The following is a 20,497-nucleotide window of genomic DNA, read 5'->3' as shown; positions in this document are numbered from 1 at the left end:
CTCTCTCTCTCTCTCTCTCTCTCTCTCTCTCTCTCTCTCTCTCTCTCTCAGAACTGAAAGTCCCACCTACTTCTACTCTCCCCAGTAAGCGGCTATCAGCCACTTTTGTAATTTTAATTTTAATTTTAATTTTATTTTTATTTTTAATGATGATCCTTAAACGTTATAACCTCTCTTTTACCCCATCACCCACCAGAGGTAGTGGAAAAGACAGGATATGGGGGAAGTGGAGCTGTTTAGAAATGGTTCTTTGGAGTAACTTCCATCTGTGCAATCAGGAAATTGGTAGTTTAGTTCACAGGTCTGTAGCGGCAGCTTGATCCACTCACAAACATTTTATGGAATATAGTAGCTGTCTAGTTCAGTAGAGTTGGGATTGTAAACACATATCAGCAGTGGTGGCATTCCTAGCAGAGACAGCCAGGCCTCAGCCTAGAAACAAGTTAATAAGAGGGACCAGCAGAAATGCCAGAAGTTCTCTACTGTGCCTGTCTCATCGAAGTGAGGCTCAATGAAGAGTCGAGTCAACAATTGTACAGCTAGCTTTATAAGCAAGCCAAGCTCAGCTTCAGCACATGTCTTACCTGAGCTGAAATCACCCTGCTAATCTGCTGGAGTCCTCGGAAGTGACAAGAAACCGAGGCACACCACCGGAAGTTTTTTGTTGAGTTTCCCTCCATGGAGTCCCGACAAATGGAGCTCAACTACGGGACCAACGCATACATGGCTTTAGAGAAGAATCCTTTCACGTGCTTGCTTTAACAGATCATCCTTTCGCTTGTGTCTGCTTCAACAAAATGTTTCTTCACGAGTCGGCTTTAGCCTTTCACCTGTGTCCACGTCAGGAAAACACTCCTTCACGAGTTTACTCCAGCAAACACTATCCAATACAACTGAATCTCCAAAGAACCCTGAAGTTTCTACTTCACATTTTTATTTAGCCAGTCAGAGAATAAAAATGAGCAAAGTTTATACAACACCATTTGATGTATGTGAGAATATGTTTGTCTGGACTGCAGCTAGATCTTGGGGGCCAGTATTTAGCATCTGAATACATAGCAAGCAGTACCAGACCAACCCCTAACATGCATACACAAAGAAAGAGACACATACATACATGAAGGCAAAACACTCATACACATAAAATAAAAGTAAATAAATCTTTAAGCCTTAAGAAAGGAGAGACTAGCTGGGCAGTGGTGGCGCACGCCTTTAATCCCAGCACTTGGGAGGCAGAGGCAGGCGGATTTCTGAGTTCGAGGCCAGCCTGGTCTACAGAGTGAGTTCCAGGACAGCCAGGGCTACACAGAGAAACCCTGTCTCGAAAAACCTTAAAAAAAAAAAAAAAAAAGGAGACACACACACACACATACACACACCCTGGAAATTTGGCAGCTTTCCCAATGCGCTGGGCTCTTTTGTAGTAGTTCAAGAAGTCACATTAAGAAGCCTAGCTACATTTGCATTTTAGAAAAACAATGATTTTTTTTTTTAAGTATTGGTGTATATATAACCAAGTGTTGACTTTCTCATCAACTACCACATTAATCATTGTACTGGACATATCTCCATTTAAAAAGTATTATTTACCTAAAATTTAAATTCAATATTTTCACTTGCTAAATCTGGAAACCCAAGACAGTGATTTGGGGGTGGAGCTTAAAGATTTATTTACTTTTATTTTATGTGTGTGAGTGTTTTGCCTTCATGTATGTATGTGTACCATTTACATGCCTGGTGTTTACAGAGGCCAAAAGAGGGCACTGGATTCATTAGAACTGAAATTATAGACAATTATAAGCCACCACGTGGACGCAGTGTACTGAATTCCAGTCTTCTGAGAGAGCAACAAATGCTCTTAAAAGCTGAGCATCCCACTAGCCTCACATCTCCGTTTTATTCTTTGTTTGTTATTAGTCCTAGGGCATGAACCAAGGGCCTCCCAAAGGCTAAGTATAGTCTCTAATAGCACTGAGCTACAGCTCTGTGGAGATTCAGGTCTTGAGTCCAGGGCTAAAGTTTTTGGTGATGAGCAATTCTAATAACAGGGAATAGGAAGTTGCTTAAGCTGGAAATTCTGGAGGCCTCATGACTTTTTTTAAACAGGGTATTGAACCAGGGCCTGTTGAGGCAAACACTCTCCTATTGACCTGCATCTCAGCCAGCCCTTACTTTCATTTTCAGACAGGGCTTTGCTAAATTGCTCAAGCATTTAAGGATGGCCTTGAACTCATCATGCCATTCAGACTGGCCTCAAACTTGCAATTCTCTTGCCTCTGCCTGGAGTAGCTGGAATCATAGGTGTACATCACTCCTACGAATCACTTAAAGCAGGTTAGTTGGCCCTGGTGGATTCTGGGAGGAAGAAACAACACACTGGGTGTCTGCTGTGGTCCAAAAGCTGCTCTGAGATCACTAGGGTGTGACAGCCGAAGTCCTCGATCTTCTTTCATTCTACAACCTTCAGTGGCATTCCAGTGACTTGTCTGGGCAGCCCTCCTGGCCTGTGACCCTGTTGTGTACATACAGTACAGCCCAAGGTACATAGTCCCTTCTTGGGCTGGGCACCTACCAAGCATCTCAAATTTGTGCTGAAATAAATGTCCTGCTGTCTCTTCCTTCCTTCAGCTCATGCCTCTGAGTGGCTGACATGAAGTGCTAGATCTTTCCCTTTGGTAAGGTTTTTTACTTCATCTCTGTGATCCAGACCTAGTTCCATAGTCGAGATTCAAAAGCCATTGAGACACTTTAGTAGAGCCACCTGAGAGCCTTGTTAAAAGAAAAACCCCTGAGTCTTTTTGGAGCTGATGATATCAAGATATTTTCAGTACCTAGATATGTCCCTGAGTGTGTGTGAGTGTGTATGTGTGAGTGGGGGTGTGATGTATTTGTTCATGTGAGTGTGATGTGTGTGTATGTGCTAAGTGCATGCTTTAGTACCGATAAGCCATAGTTCTGACCACTCCAATCCCATAATTCTCATACTGTCTTAATCAGAAAACCACAACTTCCTGGTCCTTTATTCCTTCTCTGGTTCCTTTCCAGAAAAAACTTGAGTCTTGGGAATGTGGAACAGATGGGTCACTATTCTGAGAACTTACAAACTAAGGCTGCCCCTCCTCTGGGCCCAAGCTACTTGTGAAAGTCGTGGAGTAACAAATTATATTTTTTAGTGCTTGTAATGAAATCCAGGGTCCCGTGCATGCTACTTGCCCCTACCCAAGCCCTGAACTCTACTAGTATCCAGCCAGGCATACTCCTAGGGCTCAGGTTAACTGCTGGACTTACCTGCTAACAGGAAGATGATTTTCCTTATCCCTCAGTTCCAGGAAGAGGGAACTGTTTCAGTAATTTATATGACTTTGGGCAATCACATCAGTTCCAAATGGAGCACCACCATGCAACCATATTCTTGTTGGAAATCCTTACCCAAAGGCCCTCTGTGGGGCTCACAGGCCTCCTTACCAGTTTTTCTAGAAGGACTAGTCATTTCCACCTTGCAGTTGGGTTAAAGTTAAAAGTAAGACTGCTTACTTTTAGCTCCCACCTTGGGAGCTGTCTTGCTCCCCTGAGCATCCCCTAGGGTACCCACTTAATATTGTAAAGCCTGGAGTATGTTGAGTTACATCAACAGTTTTCCATAGAGACTCAAAAGGCATCTTTCCCTAATTCAGGACAGAGTCAACATAATTGGTGGATGGAACTGGCATTCCAAATACTTAGTACACAATAGGTTTTCAATAAATACTTGCTTAATACACTGCATCAACATTCCAGTACTCAAACATATACAGAAGCTGAAAGGATAGCCCAGTAAAGATCTTTCTAGCCCTAGCTGTATGCACTAAACATCAGCTAATATTTACTATGTTTATTCTGTCTGTTGATTTGTCTTTTGTGTTGCGGGAGATTGTACCCAAAGCCCTGCACATGGCAAACACACACTCTCCCACTGAGCCAGATCCTTAGTCCTGTTTTTGCTGACTCATCTGAAAGTTAGTTGCAGTCATCATGACACTTAACCCCTATATTTAGTTTGATGGCATCTCTTGAGAATTGGGACATTCTTCCACATCATTTCCTAATATCACCTAATACCCAGGTAAAGAAATTGCTGTCAGTGCCCTACCTATATCCTCATGGCCTACATAGGAGTTACCCACGGTTTCCAGAGAGTGAGAAACTTCCTGTGTGTCTCTATTGGAAGTGCTGGGGAGTCATTGGTGCTCAGGCAAAGATGGAAAGACACTGGATTGTTGCCTAATTGCTCAAGCTTGTTGCCTTGCATGAGCTGAGTGTGTATTGCAAAGAACTCATCCCAGGAGCCGCGGTAGTAGTAACTTGCCCAATAGCATGCATGCCCTTTGGTAGTTTTCCTCCTTGACCTCCTCTTACTTCCGAAGCTTCCTGAGATGGTTCTTAAATGAACTATTTGCACTCAAAGATTTCTCTTAAGATCTACATTGGAGGGACCCAGTCCCAATGTGCCCTACCCATATCCTCATGGCCTACATAGGTTACCCACTGTTTCCAGAGAGCCAGCAACTTCCTGTGTGTCTCTACTGGAACTTTTCAAAATTCATTCTTTAAAGTTATTTGTGTTTCTGTGTGGGTGTGTGCAGGTGTCTGTGGAGGCCAGAAGAGGGCATCAGATCCCTTAGAGCTGGTGGTCCAGGCAGTGTGAGTTGCCTGTCATTGGATGCTGGAAACCACTATTTGATCCTCTGCAAGAACAGCAAGCACTCTTCAGCCCTGCTAAATTCATTTTTAAATGATAAAAGACGTGTCATGCGGCTCTGGTACCCACTGAGAAGTAAACCCCAAGCCTGCTTGGGGTGGGAGTATTGCACCTGTTGGCTAACAGGAGCTATTCTTAATGATGATCCTTACTTGAATACTGCTAGACCAGCCTATCTTCATAACAGTAATAATTATGGCTTATGAAGAGCCTACAGTACAGCAGCTTAACACGCTCCATTTCTCTTAATCCTCGCGGTGACTGTAGGGAGGGCACGGTTATTATTCCTATTGTGTTCCCAAAGAACCAAAGGCTCCTAGGGGTTAGGTAACTTTTTAAAGTCACACAGACAGAAAGAAATAGTTCTCTGGTATGTGTTAAAATATATGGATGGTGCCAAGCGTGGTGGCACACACCTGTAATCCTAACACTTGGGAGTGAAGGCAGGGGGATCAGGAGTAATAACTAGCCTTGGCTACACAGTGAGTTCAAAGTCAGCTTAGGCTATATGAGACCTTGCCTAAAAATAATAATAAAAAAAACCCACAAAACAAAAATGGAGAGAGTTAGGGTTGTACCTCAGTGGTGCAGTTCTTGCTTAGCATACAGAAGACTCTGGGTTTGATCTCCAGCAACAGAAAAAAAGCAGGGGTATAGATAATCATAAATATTTTTCTATTTTTTAATGCATGCACATGTGAAAGTCAGAGGATAACCTTGTGTGTTGGTCCTCATCTCCTACCCTGATTGACATGTATCTTGTATGGCAAGTAGTCTTTTGGGGATTCTTCCCTCTCCTCCCCCATCTCACTGTAGGAGTGCTGGGTTTCCACCCCCCTCTCACTGTAGGAGTGCTGGGTTTCAGCCGCCTCATCTTGATCTAAACACAGATCTCACACAGCGAATGCTTTACCCGTTGAGTAACTTGAGTATTTTTACCAATAAAATAAGTCCGTTGAAGTGTCTTGCTCTGGTTTCCCAATGAAGTGAGAGCCTCAAGGAGCTAAAACTACCTCTTGGCATAGCTTCAGCACTGGGCTCAGGTAACTGGTGGTAGAATTTTTCAATAATTAAGTTATGTGAAATCTTCAGATGTCACCAATTGTGAAAGCCAAGCCTCTCCCTGGACTTGTCCTGTCACAGCTGTCAGGCTCAGTCATCTCAGTAGAGAGGGACAGTGTTTGGTGAGATGTGCTATAGATTTTTGCACAAGTTCAGGCTTCCCTGGAACAATACACCCGTGTTAGTAATATCCGGCCCCACCTAGTAACCTAGGTACACCTTGTGAAGATGTCCTTCCCAATTACTGTCTTCTCTAAGAATCTAGAAAGGAAAACAGACTTTGAACCCACTTTATCTCAGTTACTTGACCCTACTGTCATAAAGTGTTCAAATTCAAGTATTATAAAGGATCATGACAGGGACATAATTCAGGGTTCCTGGGCAGAGGAAGAGCTAGCTGAGGAAGTTAGCTGCTCAGAGCTCAGCAGGTAAGTGGGTAGAGAGGGGACTTTATTTGGAGACTTTGGTGTCTTGGAAAGCAAGAGCCCATCAGTTCTTCTCATTCACAGGGTAATGTATAGCCTCACACGCCAGTTTTTTGTTTTGTTTGTTTTGTTTGGTTGTTTTGTTTTGTTTTGTTTTGTTTTGTTTGAGACAGGGTTTCTCTGTGTAGCTCTGAAGCTCCTGGCTGGTCTGGAACTCACTTTGTAGACTAGGCTAGCCTCGAATTCACACAGATCTACCTGCCTCTGCTTCCTGAGTGCTGGAATTAAAGGTGTGCATCACCATGGCCTAGCCACTCTTGAGTTTTTATTCAGGACCTATATTAGACGGTGCTTGAGAAAATTTGTTTTAGCATTCTTGGAGGGTTATCTTTCCTAACCTCCACGTATCCTTGTAGTGCTGGGGATTGAACCCAGAACCTCCTGTACGCTACAGCAGAGCTCTCTCCCGCATCTACTAAGAAAACTCCATGAAAGATCAGGTTTTTAAATCATCACTTTTTCATCATATTTATTAGTGTGTGGGGGAATGGGCATACACATGCCACAGCACACACATGGAGGTCAGAGGACAACTTTAAGAGTTTGTTCTCTCTTACATGGGATCTGTGGTTTGAACTCAGGATGTCAGGCTTACAATAGCAAGCACTTTTATCTCTGAGCCATCACACTGATCCCGAGGTCCTCACTCTTACAAAAGAGTCATAGCAATATTTTGGACAAGAAACTTTCAATTATAAATGTTCAGGCTAATAGTAATTGCATCTTATTAAAATATTGGTAGAGACCTTGGTAGGAAGCACATTTGGTCCTGTCAGGACAGGCCTAGAACACAGGAGGAGTAGAGGAGCCCCAAATTAGTCAGATGCATATTTCCTGCTTTTAATAGCTAATATTCATGATAAGGGACAAAATACCAAGTTGCTAGGGCAAATGGAGGGGCCAGGAGCTAGAAGAGACTAGGAGTATCTTTTGAAGGGAATGAATATTAATTTGGGCAGAAGAATAGTTGTGAGTGTGGCCTTGGCAGTCTTGGGTTGGAATCCTGACCCTAACATTTGCTGGTTTTGTGCAAATGTGCTGGGAAAATTGCATTCATGTATCAAGAGGTTGTTGTTATAGGGCAAGGAAGCACACATCAGTGTTTAGGACCTGAGCTGGGAGACTTGTAAGTTGCTTTATAGCCCACTAGGGCTATCGAGAAAGACTCCATCTCAAGGAAAACAGAAATATGATGGTCAGGCTTCGTTGTGATTGAATAAATATATGTGAAGTATACAATTGTGTCTAGAAGTTATTCACGTGTATTTCTGCCATACATGTAGTAATAGCAGTAGTAGCAATAATAGAAGGAAGAGGAGCAGCCACAGCAGCAGCAGCAGTAGGACTCTGTCTGTCTGTCTGTCTGTCTGTCTGTCTGTCTGCCGTTCTGAGCGTCAAACCCAGGACTTTGCACAGTTGAGGCACAGTAGAGCTATCTGTCAGGGAAATAATGTATGCACGCTTTTCCCAGACATACCTGGATTATCTTAGTAGGATGAAGCAGGAGTGTGCAGAAGGAAAATGAGAGGCCTTGTTTATTTATCCTTGATAATCCACATGTGACCAAGAGGAGGGAATATTAAGACAAGAGGCCATGTGTGTAGCAAGTGGACACCTTTGAATCTGTAGTAATCTCAAGAGCTGTCCATGATGGGCTAGAGAGATGTCTTAGTGTTCAAAAGCACTTGCTGCTATTGCAGAGGATCTGGGGTTCAATTCTCAGCACTGCAATTCTCTGCAGTTGACAATCATATGCAACTCCAGTTCCAGGGGATCCAATACTTTGTTCCTGCCTCCTTGGGTACCAGCCGCACAAGTGGAACACAGACCTGCATGCTGGTGAGAGGCCCAAACATATAGGATAAACATTTTAAAAGAATTCTCTGTTTGGAGAATAGCTTTCCAAATATGACCCAAGTGAGACTCTCAAAAAAGAATGACTTTGCTCAGTTAGGACCACCTGAGAATGGAGAATTCATTTGTCTTTCCGTTAAAGTGACAGTTTACTCATTTTTCTCTCTAGAGAAGATTTTTTTTCTCTTTGTAGTCATCTGATATCTATGTCTATACCATTATAGTTTTTTTTCATTGCCATAAAAAAGTTAAAACTAAAAGAATTTATTCAGACTTGTTTAATTAAAAACTAGGAGTGTACCGTTACAGCTGGGGTGACTCACTTGGGACTTTATTTTAAATGCCTAATAGGAAGAAAGTTCAAAACTCATTGTAGAGCAAAGTACAGAACCAACTGCATTCTTTGCTTACAGAAGATCCAACTTGCATTCATTAAAGATGGTGTGGAAGATCATCGGGCCACTGCAAGCATGCCAGCTTCTCTTAGTGGTTTTATCTTTGCCTCAGGGGAGGACAAGTAAGTTAATATTTTCTATGACCTCTTTTTAGATTAAAAAAAAATTAAGTAAGTAAATTAAAATGGTGATCTATAGATGTTGGGAATAACCTTAAATTATAATTTGAACTGACTACCCAATACAATGGTTCAGGTTATAAGAGTCAGAAAACATTTTAAAAAGTAGGAAAAAAATCCTTTTATGGCTCTTATTGTGTAAGACAGGATGGAGTGTGCTATTCTTCTATCACCGTAGTCGGAATTTTCACACTTTTAAATGTATTTCAGTACCAATTTCAAGTGAGATAATCTTCTGTTTATTTGAACATGTCACTTACAGGAAAATATTGTCCACATTTTTATCTGTATCCCTGCCTCAAAGTAGCTTCTCTCCTCTCTCAGGTTTTAAAAAACTTACTCATGATAAGAATAAATGAGGCAGAAGACTGGAGATGTGGCTTGATAGTAGATCAAATGCTTATTAGCTTAAAGGCTCCAGGTTCAATCTGAAACACCAGGAAACAAAGCAAGGGGACTGACGGGCTTGTAAGGACACTTGCTCTGCAAGAATGAGAATTTCATTTTCATCGTGCATTGTAAAAGCTGGGCACGGCTATGTGTACTGGTGGCCCCAGCACTGGGGAGTGGAGACTGGTGGAGCCCGGGAGCTTACTGGCCAGCAGAGCTTAGGTAGAAAGCTTCTGGTTCAGTGTGAGCCTCTGCCTTAAGACCAGCATGCACAAAAAATAGAGAAGACACCTGAAGTTCTCCTCTGGCCCCAGCATGAGTGTGTACAGTTTCAGGCACTGTCACACTTATAGTCATACACACACACACACACACACACACATATATATTCAAGACAAGGTTTCTCTGTATAGCCCTGGCTGTCCTGGGACTCACTCTGTAGACCAGGCTGGCCTCGAACTCAGAAATCCGCCTGCCTTTGCCTCCCAAGTGCTGGGATTAAAGGCGTGCGCCACCACTGTCCAGCCTTATAGGCATATTAAAAGCTATATTAATGCATCTTTTGGAGGATGGCCTAGCCGCAGCTGGACCCCTAACTTTTGTTACCTGTTTCTGAACCAGGAAAATAAAAGCTGAAATTCAGGCAAAAATCAGAGCAAAACACAAAAACCAAAACGTGCAAAACATGGTGATGAATGCCTCTAATCCCAGCACTCAGGAGGGAAAGGCAGGGAGGGGGCATCTCTGTGACTTCAAGGCCAGCTTGGTCTAACTCCAGGACAACTAGTACTACATTGTGAGACCCTGCCTCAAAAAACAAAGAGCATTCTGATTATGCACCCTACAGAACCTTGTCTACCTCATGGATCATAGCCATTTAAACGCTTTAAGATTTTACTGTACTGTCCATCTTTAAAACATGAGAAATGCAAGAGCAAGCTCATCCATATTCCTATTATCTAGCAAGGAAAGCATTTTAAGTCAGATTTTATCCATATACATATCCAATTCTGATGCTTGTGATAATCATTGGAGATGGAATTTATATTCTACCTTTGGACTTATGTATTAACATTTTTCCATTTTGCTAGTCTTTTTCCAAGTCCTTGCTTTCCTGCTCTACCCGCCTCCCTCAAAGCAAGTACATCAGGTTTGGTGTCACTCCACTTTGACCTATATCTACCAGTTCTAGTCTGTATAAATATCTGATATTCTCCCAAGACTTTTCTTCTTGAACATTTTTTTCCATCAGATTATTCTGGGATTATTTTACACACAGTTCTTAACTCGGTTGTCAAACTTCATTGTGCATCTGAACCACCTAGGGTTCAAATGCCCCAATGCCTAGATTACACTCCTGTCAATCAAACAGATGGCCTGGGTATGAGCGTTGTATCAAGATGTAAAAGATCTCTGGGTGGTTTCAATGTGGAACAAAATTTGGTGACCACAATTTTTAGTATTTTTTCTCAGTTTAGATAATGATACATCATTATCAGATGTCATGCTTTCACACCTGAATTCCCAGCACTTGGCCAGCTGAGGCAGGAGTATCTTCAGCTTGAGAATAACTCACCAAACAAACAAACAAACAAACAAACAAAATACATTGTAGACTATCTCTTTGTAGAACCATATAGATTGATAAAATTGTTTTCAGTTGTTGAGAGTGTATTCTATTGCCTTGATGTATCATAATTCATTTAACCAATCTCCCATTGATGGATATCTTGGCTAGATATCTGCCTATCTTAATAGTTTTTTTTTCCTATATCCTCAGGTTCTGTTTTAACTGTGAATGGTAGAACTGAGAACTATGTACTAGACACTGAACATGGTGTCGAAGCATCTCTGGAATGTGCTGTTCAAAACCACACCAGGGATGAAGAACTTCTCTGGTACAGAGAAGATGGCGTAGTAGATCTGAAAAATGGAAACAAAATCAACATCAGTTCTGTCTGTGTCTCTCCCATCAACGAAAGCGACGACGGAGTCCGCTTTACCTGCAAGCTACAGCGTGATCAGAAGGTGTCCATTACAGTAGTGCTCAACGTTACCTGTGAGTGAAGGGGAAAGAAATTGCCCATCAATCTTGGACGTCTGCACTTGAAATTCTATGCCCAGCCCCACCCACCCCTCACACACATATGGGCTCACAATATAGCCCAGGCTAGCTTCATACTTATGGACTCAAGTGATTGTTCTGACTCAGTCTTTCAAAGGCAGCCAGTGTGTCTAGCCTATTCATTTTTTGAACTAAAAATGAGGATTTTTAATTCATCTCTGTGAGATACCTGCCCATGCCTTTTAACTATGCTCCTATTTCCTCATTAATTTGTGTCAGCAGCGAGGCTTGGTTGTACAAGGCTATATAATTCTAGCACTGGTGTGGAGCCTGAGGCAGAAGGATTGTCTGTTACAGGCAAGCCTGGGCTACACAGCAAGACCTTAACTCAGACAGCAGACAGCAATTATAACAAAACGGCAGGGATTCTGGAAGTGACTGTGCTGGATATCAAAGAGAATGTTTTAGCTTTGCTTGAACTGATTTTCTTTCTTTCTTTTCTTTTTTTTTTTTTCTTCGACTGAATGCATTGACAACAACATTAGCAATTGGCAATGAAAAAAACTGTATTCCGGGCTGGACAATACTTGGTGCTTGGAGTGACTGACTGGTGGAGTTAAGAATAAAGGAGTCTGGGCACTGGACTCACGGAAGCCAGCATTCCAGAAATGTAGCACCCCTCCAAGTCAGGCCTCCTGAATTCTAACTAGACTAGCATGATGCCAGAGTTGTCTCTGGGAATCTTGCCTACATCTGTAAGAGGAGAAGCCTGACCAGACCTCTTCCTCTTCAGAAGGAAGTCTCTAAACTTCCTTCTATTTCAGGATAAAAGGATCCATTCCAAGTCATTGTATTAGCTGGGCGGTGGTGGCGCATGCCTGTAATCCCAGCACTTGGGAGGCAGAGGCAGGCGGATTTCTGAGTTTGAGAGTTCGAGGCTAGCTTGGTCTACAGAGTGAGTTCCAGGACAGGCAGGACTACACAGAGAAACCCTGACTCGGGGGAAAAAAAAAGTCACTGTATTGCGGCCCCTAGGCTAGGACACTGTTCTAATTTGCACACATCTCATGGCTGTCTGATGAGCCATGCTATAAGGTGCCCACTTTACAGATGAGGAGGTTGAGAGTATGGATTTCTCCAGGACTCAGTAGTGGTCTGGTGGAGCCAGAATCCAAAGCCAGTTACACTCTCCTCTAAACTTTCAAACACTTTAGGCTCTCCTCTGGGCCTAGAGCCCCAGCAAGTCTGGAGATTACTGAGTTCACAGGTCAGAGTGGAGCAGTAGGAAACAGGTCAGCCCGAGGGAGTAGGGCAGGGGACGTCACCCTGACGGAAGTCAGACTTACTCTTTGAAGAAGCCATAATATTGGTTGACAAATTCAATGGCTTGAGGCAGAAGCTCCTCCAGCGGGGTGGGCTTGTCTCCGGGTCCTCTGGTCAAACTCTTGGGGTTCATGATGGACCCCAAGCAAGATTTGGACTTGCAAGTAGAATCCTGGAAAGAGAGACAGGGGTTGAGTAAGGGTCCCATTCCCCACTCCATCCCACCACACCCCCCATGCCCCAAGCCAGTCATAAGCCTGGCCATTCTCTGGTTGATATGCTCACAATGACCCTATGCAGGCTTCTTCTCCTTGAGCTCAACCGAGCTTTCTCCAAGCCTAGCTCCCTTCTCCTTTCCTGAGACCAAGTAGGTGTATGCTGGCTTCTCTCTGTCCCTGTTCTCCAGTCAGCTAAAGATAAAACAACGGCCTCTGAGAAAACTCCATGGTTTCCTCCTAGGGGATATCTGCTTTTCTTTCTTTTTTCTTTTTCCTTTCTTTCTTTCTTTCTTTCTTTTTTTGTTTGTTTGTTTGTTTTTTGTTTTTCGAGACAGGGTTTCTCTGTGTAGCCCTGGCTGTCCTGGAATTCACTCTGTAGACCAGGCTGGCCTGGAACTCAGAAATCCGCCTGCCTCTGCCTCCCAAGTGCTGGGATTAAAGGCGTGTGCCACCACCGCCCAGGTCTGTACTGATTTTCTTAAAGGGCCAATGTTCGTGCATAGAGGACTTCCTTAAACAATCATTAATATTAAATAGTTAAAACGGACAGTTAATAGGCTCTGTTCACAAATGGAGCTGTCGTACTTGGCAATTCTGTTTTCTGTTCCAGCAGCTTCCTGTGTATCTCAAAAACTACATAACATGCTTGTTAGATATAGATACAGAATTCAAGCTCATTCCAAAGAGCAACAAAATGTCATTCTTCTGAGAAAGTTATAAATAACACCCCCTACTCAGGGTCTAATTATTCAGTAGGCAGATGATACAAGCCTCTTTTCCCTCCTTCTTCGGGTCTACTTCCTTCCTTACTGCCCACTCTTTAAACATTTTATTAATTTCCTGGGCCTCTGCCAATAAATACACGAGGCACAGACAAGAATAGAAAACTGGCTTGGTCATTTTTCCTTCTAGATGTGAGAAGGGCTTGGTGGGTAGTGAGGCTGGAATTGTTTAGTGAAGATGTATGGTCTGACTGTCCACAGACTACAGTTCTTCTCACTGTAGAACAGGCATGAGGACTCAGTAAACTTCCAATAGAGGCAAGAGTTACCACAGCTGGATGGCTTCCTGAAGCACGGCATGCTTTGTAAGAGGGCCACTGAGCCAGCGTAAATATGTGGCCTTGGTAAATACAGTCAGGAGAAATGCGGAGCTTGAGGGTGTGTGCAGCTTTCCAAACTGCCACCAAATGGTAGTTTGCATGACATTTGTAGTGGTAGTTAGCATGATATTTGTAATGGTAGTTAGCATGACATTTGTAGTGGTAGTTAGTTAGCAGACATCTGTAATGGTAGTTAGTATGACGTTTGTAATGGTAGTTAGCACAACATTTGTAATAGTAGTTAGTACGGCATTTGTAATGGTAGTTAAGTTAGCAGACATTTGTATTTGTAGTTAGCATGTTTGTAATGGTCGTTAGCCCAGTGGCTTTTGTAATGGTAGTTGGCATGATATGTTGGCATGACTTTTGTAATGGTATTAGCCCATCAGCAGATTCACTTCTTTACACAGATTGTCTCAATTTTCACGGAAAAGTATTATTACCCAAGTGTTTGTTTGTTTGTTTGTTTGTTCAGAGGAAACTGAAACTTTAACAGTTGAGTGTCTGTCTGAAAGTCACAGGAGACGACATATAAGGAGTTAGTGCTAACTCTCATGCCTGTCTTTAGTATTGTGCTGTTTTAGCTGACCCTTGTACAAACTGGATTATTACATTGCTCAGGAAACAAGGACTGTTTTTGAAACAGGGTCCTCCTATGTGACCAGTCTGAAATTTGCTATGTAGACCAGGTTGGTGTAAAACTTGTAGAGATCTACCTGCCTCTGCCTCTCAAGGGCTAGAATGAAAGGCATGTGCTACCATCTCAGCTATTATTATATATATATTAAGTTCTTCATCATATACAGCTTCAGGTATATCTTTTTTAAAGGAAAAACATTTTAATTGAAATTATTTTGTTATTATATGTATATGAGTGTTTTAGCCACATGCATATTTGTACACTATGTGTGTGTGCCTGGTACCTACAGAAGCCAGAAGAAGGCATCAGATCCCCTTACAACTGGAGTTATTGACAGTTGTGAGCCGCCATGGAGGTAACAGGAATTGAACTTGGGACCTCTAGAAGAGCAGCTAGTGTTCTTAACTGCTGAGCATCTCCCCATCCCTTCATGGTCTATCTTTACTACCTTTAAAGTTCTATGAAGAGAGGAATTGAATGTGTACACAGTACACAGCAGGCACTGTTTTTGGTCTAAGGGGTGAATACACCCTGAGAGACATGGAAGGAGGAGCTTACATTTCGGACAATGGACTAACTACTGCATGTCTCTAACGTATCTTGAATGCTTGAGTCTTACAGTTCCTCCTCTTCTAAGTGGAAATGGCTTCCAAACCGTGGAGGAAGACAGCTATGTAAGCTTGGTTTGCAACGTGAAATCCAACCCTCAAGCCCAAATGATGTGGTATAAAAACAACAGCCCCTTGGTTTTAGAGAAAGGCCATCACCAAATCCAACAGACAAGCGAGTCTTTTCAGTTGTCAATCACCAAAGTCAAGAACTCTGACAATGGGACCTACAACTGTATTGCCAGCTCATCTCTGAAAATGGAGACCATGGACTTCCACCTGATTGTTAAAGGTAACTCTTTTCAAGTAATTGCTCAGCGTGATGCGTAAGTCAGAGAACAGGCTCTGTGAATGTCATCAGTGACAACAAATGATGGGCACCATTACGGTTTATAGCAAAGACTTCCATTGGGAGATTATCCCCATCTAAGAGCGTTTTCTTTAGGAATGTTGTCTGAGTCAGGCTTGGTGCTGCAAGCCTTTAATCTCAGCAATACAGAAGGCTAGAGCAGGAAGATTTGTGAGTTCAAGTCTTGCCTGGGTAACTTAGCAAGACCATGTCTCAGAAAAACAAACAAACATTAAGAAGAGCTAGAGGCTAGGGCTCTATGGGGAGGGTGTTTTCCTTGTATGCAGGAGTTCTTGGGCACTGCAAAGGGCTAGGATAGCTCAGTGGTAGAATTTTTTTTTTTTTTAATTTTTTTCTAAGCCAGGCATGGTGAACCTACACTTTTAATCCCAACACTTGAGAGGTAGAGATAGGTTGATCTCTGTGAGTTCAAGGCCAGACTGATCTACAAAGCAAGTTCTAGGCTAGCCAGTTTTACACAGTGAAACCTTGTCTTCAGGAGAGAGAGAGAGAGAGAGAGAGAGAAAGAGAGAGAGAGAGAGAGAGAGAGAGAGAGAGAGAGAGAGAGAGATCAGAAGAATCCTGTCTATTCCATATAGACCACTAGTTTTGAGCAAAGATCTTTACCAATACAGAAAGCAATTCTGGTTTAGCTTTTTGGGGAAGAGACTTCTACAAATTTCCTTCAGCACTGATGTACACAGGAATTAGCTGTGAGTTCATAGCCTATAACAGAAGAGAATTCAGAAATGTACAAGAGAAAAACGTTTAGATTTAAAAAAAAAATCTCTGCAATCACTCCTAACTCTTATATCCTGTCATCTGATAGAGTGGGTGGGAAAGATGGCTAATCAGACCTTTCTCCTTTAGCATTATGCGATATCCACTAGAGTTTATTATTCTGTGATAAGGAAAACCAGGGAGGTTTGGAGTGTTCTCCTTAGATTTCTTGTCCTTTCTAAAGATTTCTTCATTTTGCTTTACATGTGTGAGTTTGCCTGAATGTGTGTATGTGTGCACCCTATGCACACATCTCCTTTGATTTCTTGCTCAAACAGGAAATTGGAATGCTTGATGCTGCAGAGGCACACCGCTCATTCACACATGTTTGGTCTTGGGCACATACTCAGAGAGCAGCCAGACAAACTGAGGCTCCTGCATCCAGCTGCATCCAGCTGCATCTGGCTGGAACATTACTCACTCTACTCATTCATTGTCATTTTTGCCACTTCCCAGGATGTCATTCTTGCCACTTCCCAGGAAACAAACCAACTTCCTGCCTGCTTGTCTGGACTACTGTCACCAGAGCACAGCCTTATTTCCTCCCCACACCAGGGAGCCTGGGATACAAACACAGTGACCTGTGGAGAGGGAAAGTGGCTGTTGGTTGACTGCCCTGTCACCGTGGTTACTGAGCTGTTCATTAATTTGTCCTACAGAGCAATGACAGTATGCCTTGGGGCTTGAAAAAGCAAAAACAAAAACTGGAAACAAAACCCCCTGTGTTCAAGGGGTAGAAGCAATGGAAGGAACACCACCTTGAAGCTTGTGGCTTTTTAAAACCTTCCCCAGAGCCTTTATAAAAACCTGGTGGGGTAAACCTCATGTGGTGCCATCTTAATTAGCTCTTACAGCAATGAGACCATACTTCTTCAAGACTGGGTGATTATAGCATCTCTTTTGGTTAGGAGAAAAAAAAAGCATAATTGCTCTATAAACACATTTTCTAAAAATCACACAGCTTGTGTGGCAATCAGTGAATTGCCTTTTAGGTGGGCAGAAACTTGTTTGGGGTGGAGTTCTGCCAAAGCAGCCTGTTTTCTTATTTCTTTTTTGCTCTGTTACTTCTCAGGCTGTCGTCAGCTTGCCTTTACAGCACACGTGGTCTGCTGCTGGCACTCAGTGGCACTTGATGCCAAATTTTCCACAGGATCTCCTGGCTTCACAGTTCAGTGGGGGTAGTTGCTAAACGACTTTGAAACGCTGGAAATGACAGGAAGCGCCTGGCCAGCATAAGAGTCAGCCCACATGTTAGAAATTATTTTTTATCTTAATTGTCTGGGGAAGGGGACACCGAGTCTGGTCACAGATAGGAACGCCAAGGGAAGGAATGCAGGAGGTTACATGTGTCTCCCAACAGGAACTTGGAATTCAAAGTGAGGCAGTAGGTCAGTAAGTTTATTTCAACTTAATTTGTAGAAGCAAAGCTGTCACGTATGACTTCCTGACCTTCAGTTTGGTAAAAGATATTCCAATCTGTGACTGTAATCTGATTTCTCCTCCTAATCATCTGGCCTTTGCTTCCTCTCGGTTTTGATAAATTTCCTTGGTGTATTAGTAGAGAGGTCTCCAGTAAGGTAATGACCTCAGTGTATCCCAGAGTTGATTAACACAAAGCCAGTGCTTTTTAAGATGGCTCATCAAGCACACCCACACCCCTGTGGAATGGTTGGCACCACTCACACCTTTATGAGAATAATTTGGGGGGTGGGAGAACAGCCAAGAGTGGACAGAAGTGAAGGATGCTTTGGAGCCAGGGGTGTAGCTCGGTGGTAGAATTTCTGCTTGGTATGTGCTAGGCCCTGGGTTCTATCCCTAGTACTCCCACACACAAGAAAACAAAAGATGTTTAAAGGATTTATTTACTTACGCCCTCCTCAATTATCCTGAGCAGGAGCCAAAAGAAATAATTGGAAGAAAAGAATTTTAAAAGACAATTGGTTGAGCAAAATAGCTCAGTGAGTACTTGTTGCCAAGCCCAATAACTTGAGTTCTGTCCTTGGTTCCCATATGGTAGGAGGAGAGAACTAACTCCCACAGCTGTCCTCTGACTTGCACATGTGTCCTGTGGTGTGTGAATATCACATACACCAACACACAAATAGATACATGTAAGGCAAGGAGAGAAAAGCAAACAAGCCAGCTAGCTCTGGGTAGAACTGGTGCATGTCTTTAAATAGTCAGATCTTTGTGAGTTTGAGGCCAGCCTGTCTACAGAGTGTGTTCTAAGACAGCTAGGGCTACACAGAGAAACCCTGTCTGGGGGTAGGGATGGGGATAGGGAAAATATAATAAAGAAAGCACAAAATAACCTGAGCAGTCACTTTGGGCGAGATACTCAAATTTTAGAAACTCCTTTCACAAAGGAATGGGTTCAAAATCTGCACCTGCCATTTATTAATTCTGTGATTTTGGATAAGCAGCCTAACCTGTCAAAGACCCCCGTCATGCCTCATCTTTTAGGGTTGTCTGGGGGGCTTCATTAAAAGGGTGATAAATGCAAAGTGCACATGCATGGTTCATATTAGAAATACAGCAATTAGAAGTTGGCTGTTCTCCCTGCATTTGCCTTCCCAACAGAAAAAGTTCCAGTTGTGCCGATAGAGCCCATCATTGCTGCTTGTGTCGTGGTCCTCCTGACGCTGGGTTTTGCACTGGTTTCTAGGAGGAAAAGAATAATGAAGGTACTTAAGTATTCTGAACAACTGGGGCAAAAGTCATCTAAGAGGCTGGCGCTGTGCTCGGTGGTAGACTGCGTGCCTTGCACGTGCGAGGCTCTAGTGCTCACCCTGTGTGTAGGAGAGAAGGGCATGTGGACAAAGCCTGAGTGGAAATATGGGAGCTTTAGAGTTGATTTTTCTTCCTTTTAAATCTCTCCCGTGAGGTGAGACAGTGCACACTTGTCTTCCCAGTGCTGGGGACATAGAAGCAGGACGATCTTGAGTTTAAGTCCAACCAGGGCTGCATAGCCAAATCTTGTTTGAAAAACAAGACCCTCAATCAATAACTTTCCCTTTTACTGTTGCCATGGCACCCTTGGTGCAATAAATAAACACAGAGAGGAACAGACGTCTGCATGCTGTGCTCTTGGATACAGCCACATGCTCTACTGCTGTGGGCTGTAGTTTGAGTTGTCCAATGGTTGACATCATTGTTTACTGTGTTTCAGAATATGTACGTGCTTAGGCTATTGGCTCGAATTTGACTCTGTGAGATCACTCGGGCTAAAGAGGGCACATCTGGCAAGAAACCTCTAAAGGGAGCCAGAATGCCCTAGGCTGAACTCATCAGCCAGAGAGCTGGTTCTCCTTGCAACAGTAACTAGAGCTGATTCAGGGTAACAGTGTTTCCCAAGAAGAAATTTGCCCTACCCTCTGTTCCAGTCCAAAGCATTTTTCCAAAGAAAGAAAGAATGAGAGGGAGGGAAGGAGGAAAAAGGGAGGGAAGGGAAAGAGAGGGGGGAGAGAGGAGAGAGAAGAGGGGAGAGAGGAGACAGAGAGGGGAGAGGAGAAAGGAGGGGGGGGAAAAACTGTACAGACAAGATTGTTTAGTAGGTAAGAGCACCTGTGGCCAAGCCTGATGACCTGAGTTCAATTCCTGGAGCCCATATAAGGAAAAAAATGGACACCTGCAAGTTGTCTTCTGTCCTCTACACATGTAGACACGACACTCCTCCACCATGTACACACGCACGCACATACACACACACACTCTCACTGATATATATATATATATATATATATATATATATGACCTGTGAAACATTCTGATTAAGACTTATATCTTCTCAAAATTCAATAAAGATCTATCCACATGATCAAAGTAAAAGTAAAGAGAGCTGAGCCCACACAGATGGCTGCATTGTAGCTCCAACAGCACCCAATGCAAACCTGATGCATTCAAAATGTTCATTGCTGACCTTAGGAAAGGAGGTAAACTCATGCACTTTGTGCTTGCCTTTTAGCTCTGCATGAAAAAGAATGACCGGAATTCAGAAACAGCTCTGTAAGTGCTCTGGCAGAGATATCGGTAGGGTGGGTGAGACGGTGGGACAGTTCTGTAAGCAATGAGCAACAGAGAATGCCCATCCCAGGTATTCCCCTTCAGAGATAGGAGGCCCTGGAAGGTGAGGAGTTCAGAGAACACAGAGTGGAGAAAAACCTGCCTCCATTTTAGAGGAAGAGGAAGAGTCGGGAAGGTTGCTCAGAGCAGGGAACCTCTTGGGGCTTTCTGCCTATTCTCTAAGCAGGTTTAGCCAGAGCTTGCACAACTGCATTGCCACACAAGCAACTGAGGGAGCTTGTCCTGG

The 20,497-nt window shown here is 43.1% G+C and overlaps 1 protein-coding gene across 1 annotated transcript; it reads left to right on the top strand.

The window, feature by feature from the left end:
* The first annotated feature begins 8,577 nt into the window (after positions 1–8,577).
* Positions 8,578–20,197, top strand: Tmigd1 (transmembrane and immunoglobulin domain containing 1). The gene is made up of 5 exons (XM_028759141.1): positions 8,578–8,656; positions 10,884–11,162; positions 15,073–15,351; positions 18,769–18,872; positions 20,153–20,197. Exons 1-5 carry the CDS (start codon positions 8,578–8,580, stop codon positions 20,195–20,197), a joined length of 786 nt encoding a protein of 261 aa, XP_028614974.1.
* Positions 20,198–20,497: the final 300 nt, after the last annotated feature.

Source organism: Grammomys surdaster, unplaced genomic scaffold (genome assembly GCF_004785775.1).
Source record: "Grammomys surdaster isolate TR1022 unplaced genomic scaffold, NIH_TR_1.0 126278, whole genome shotgun sequence".
Classification (NCBI taxonomy): Eukaryota; Metazoa; Chordata; class Mammalia; order Rodentia; family Muridae; genus Grammomys; species Grammomys surdaster.
Note: the sequence above shows the minus strand (reverse complement) of the source record. Positions and strands in the feature narration are given on the sequence as shown.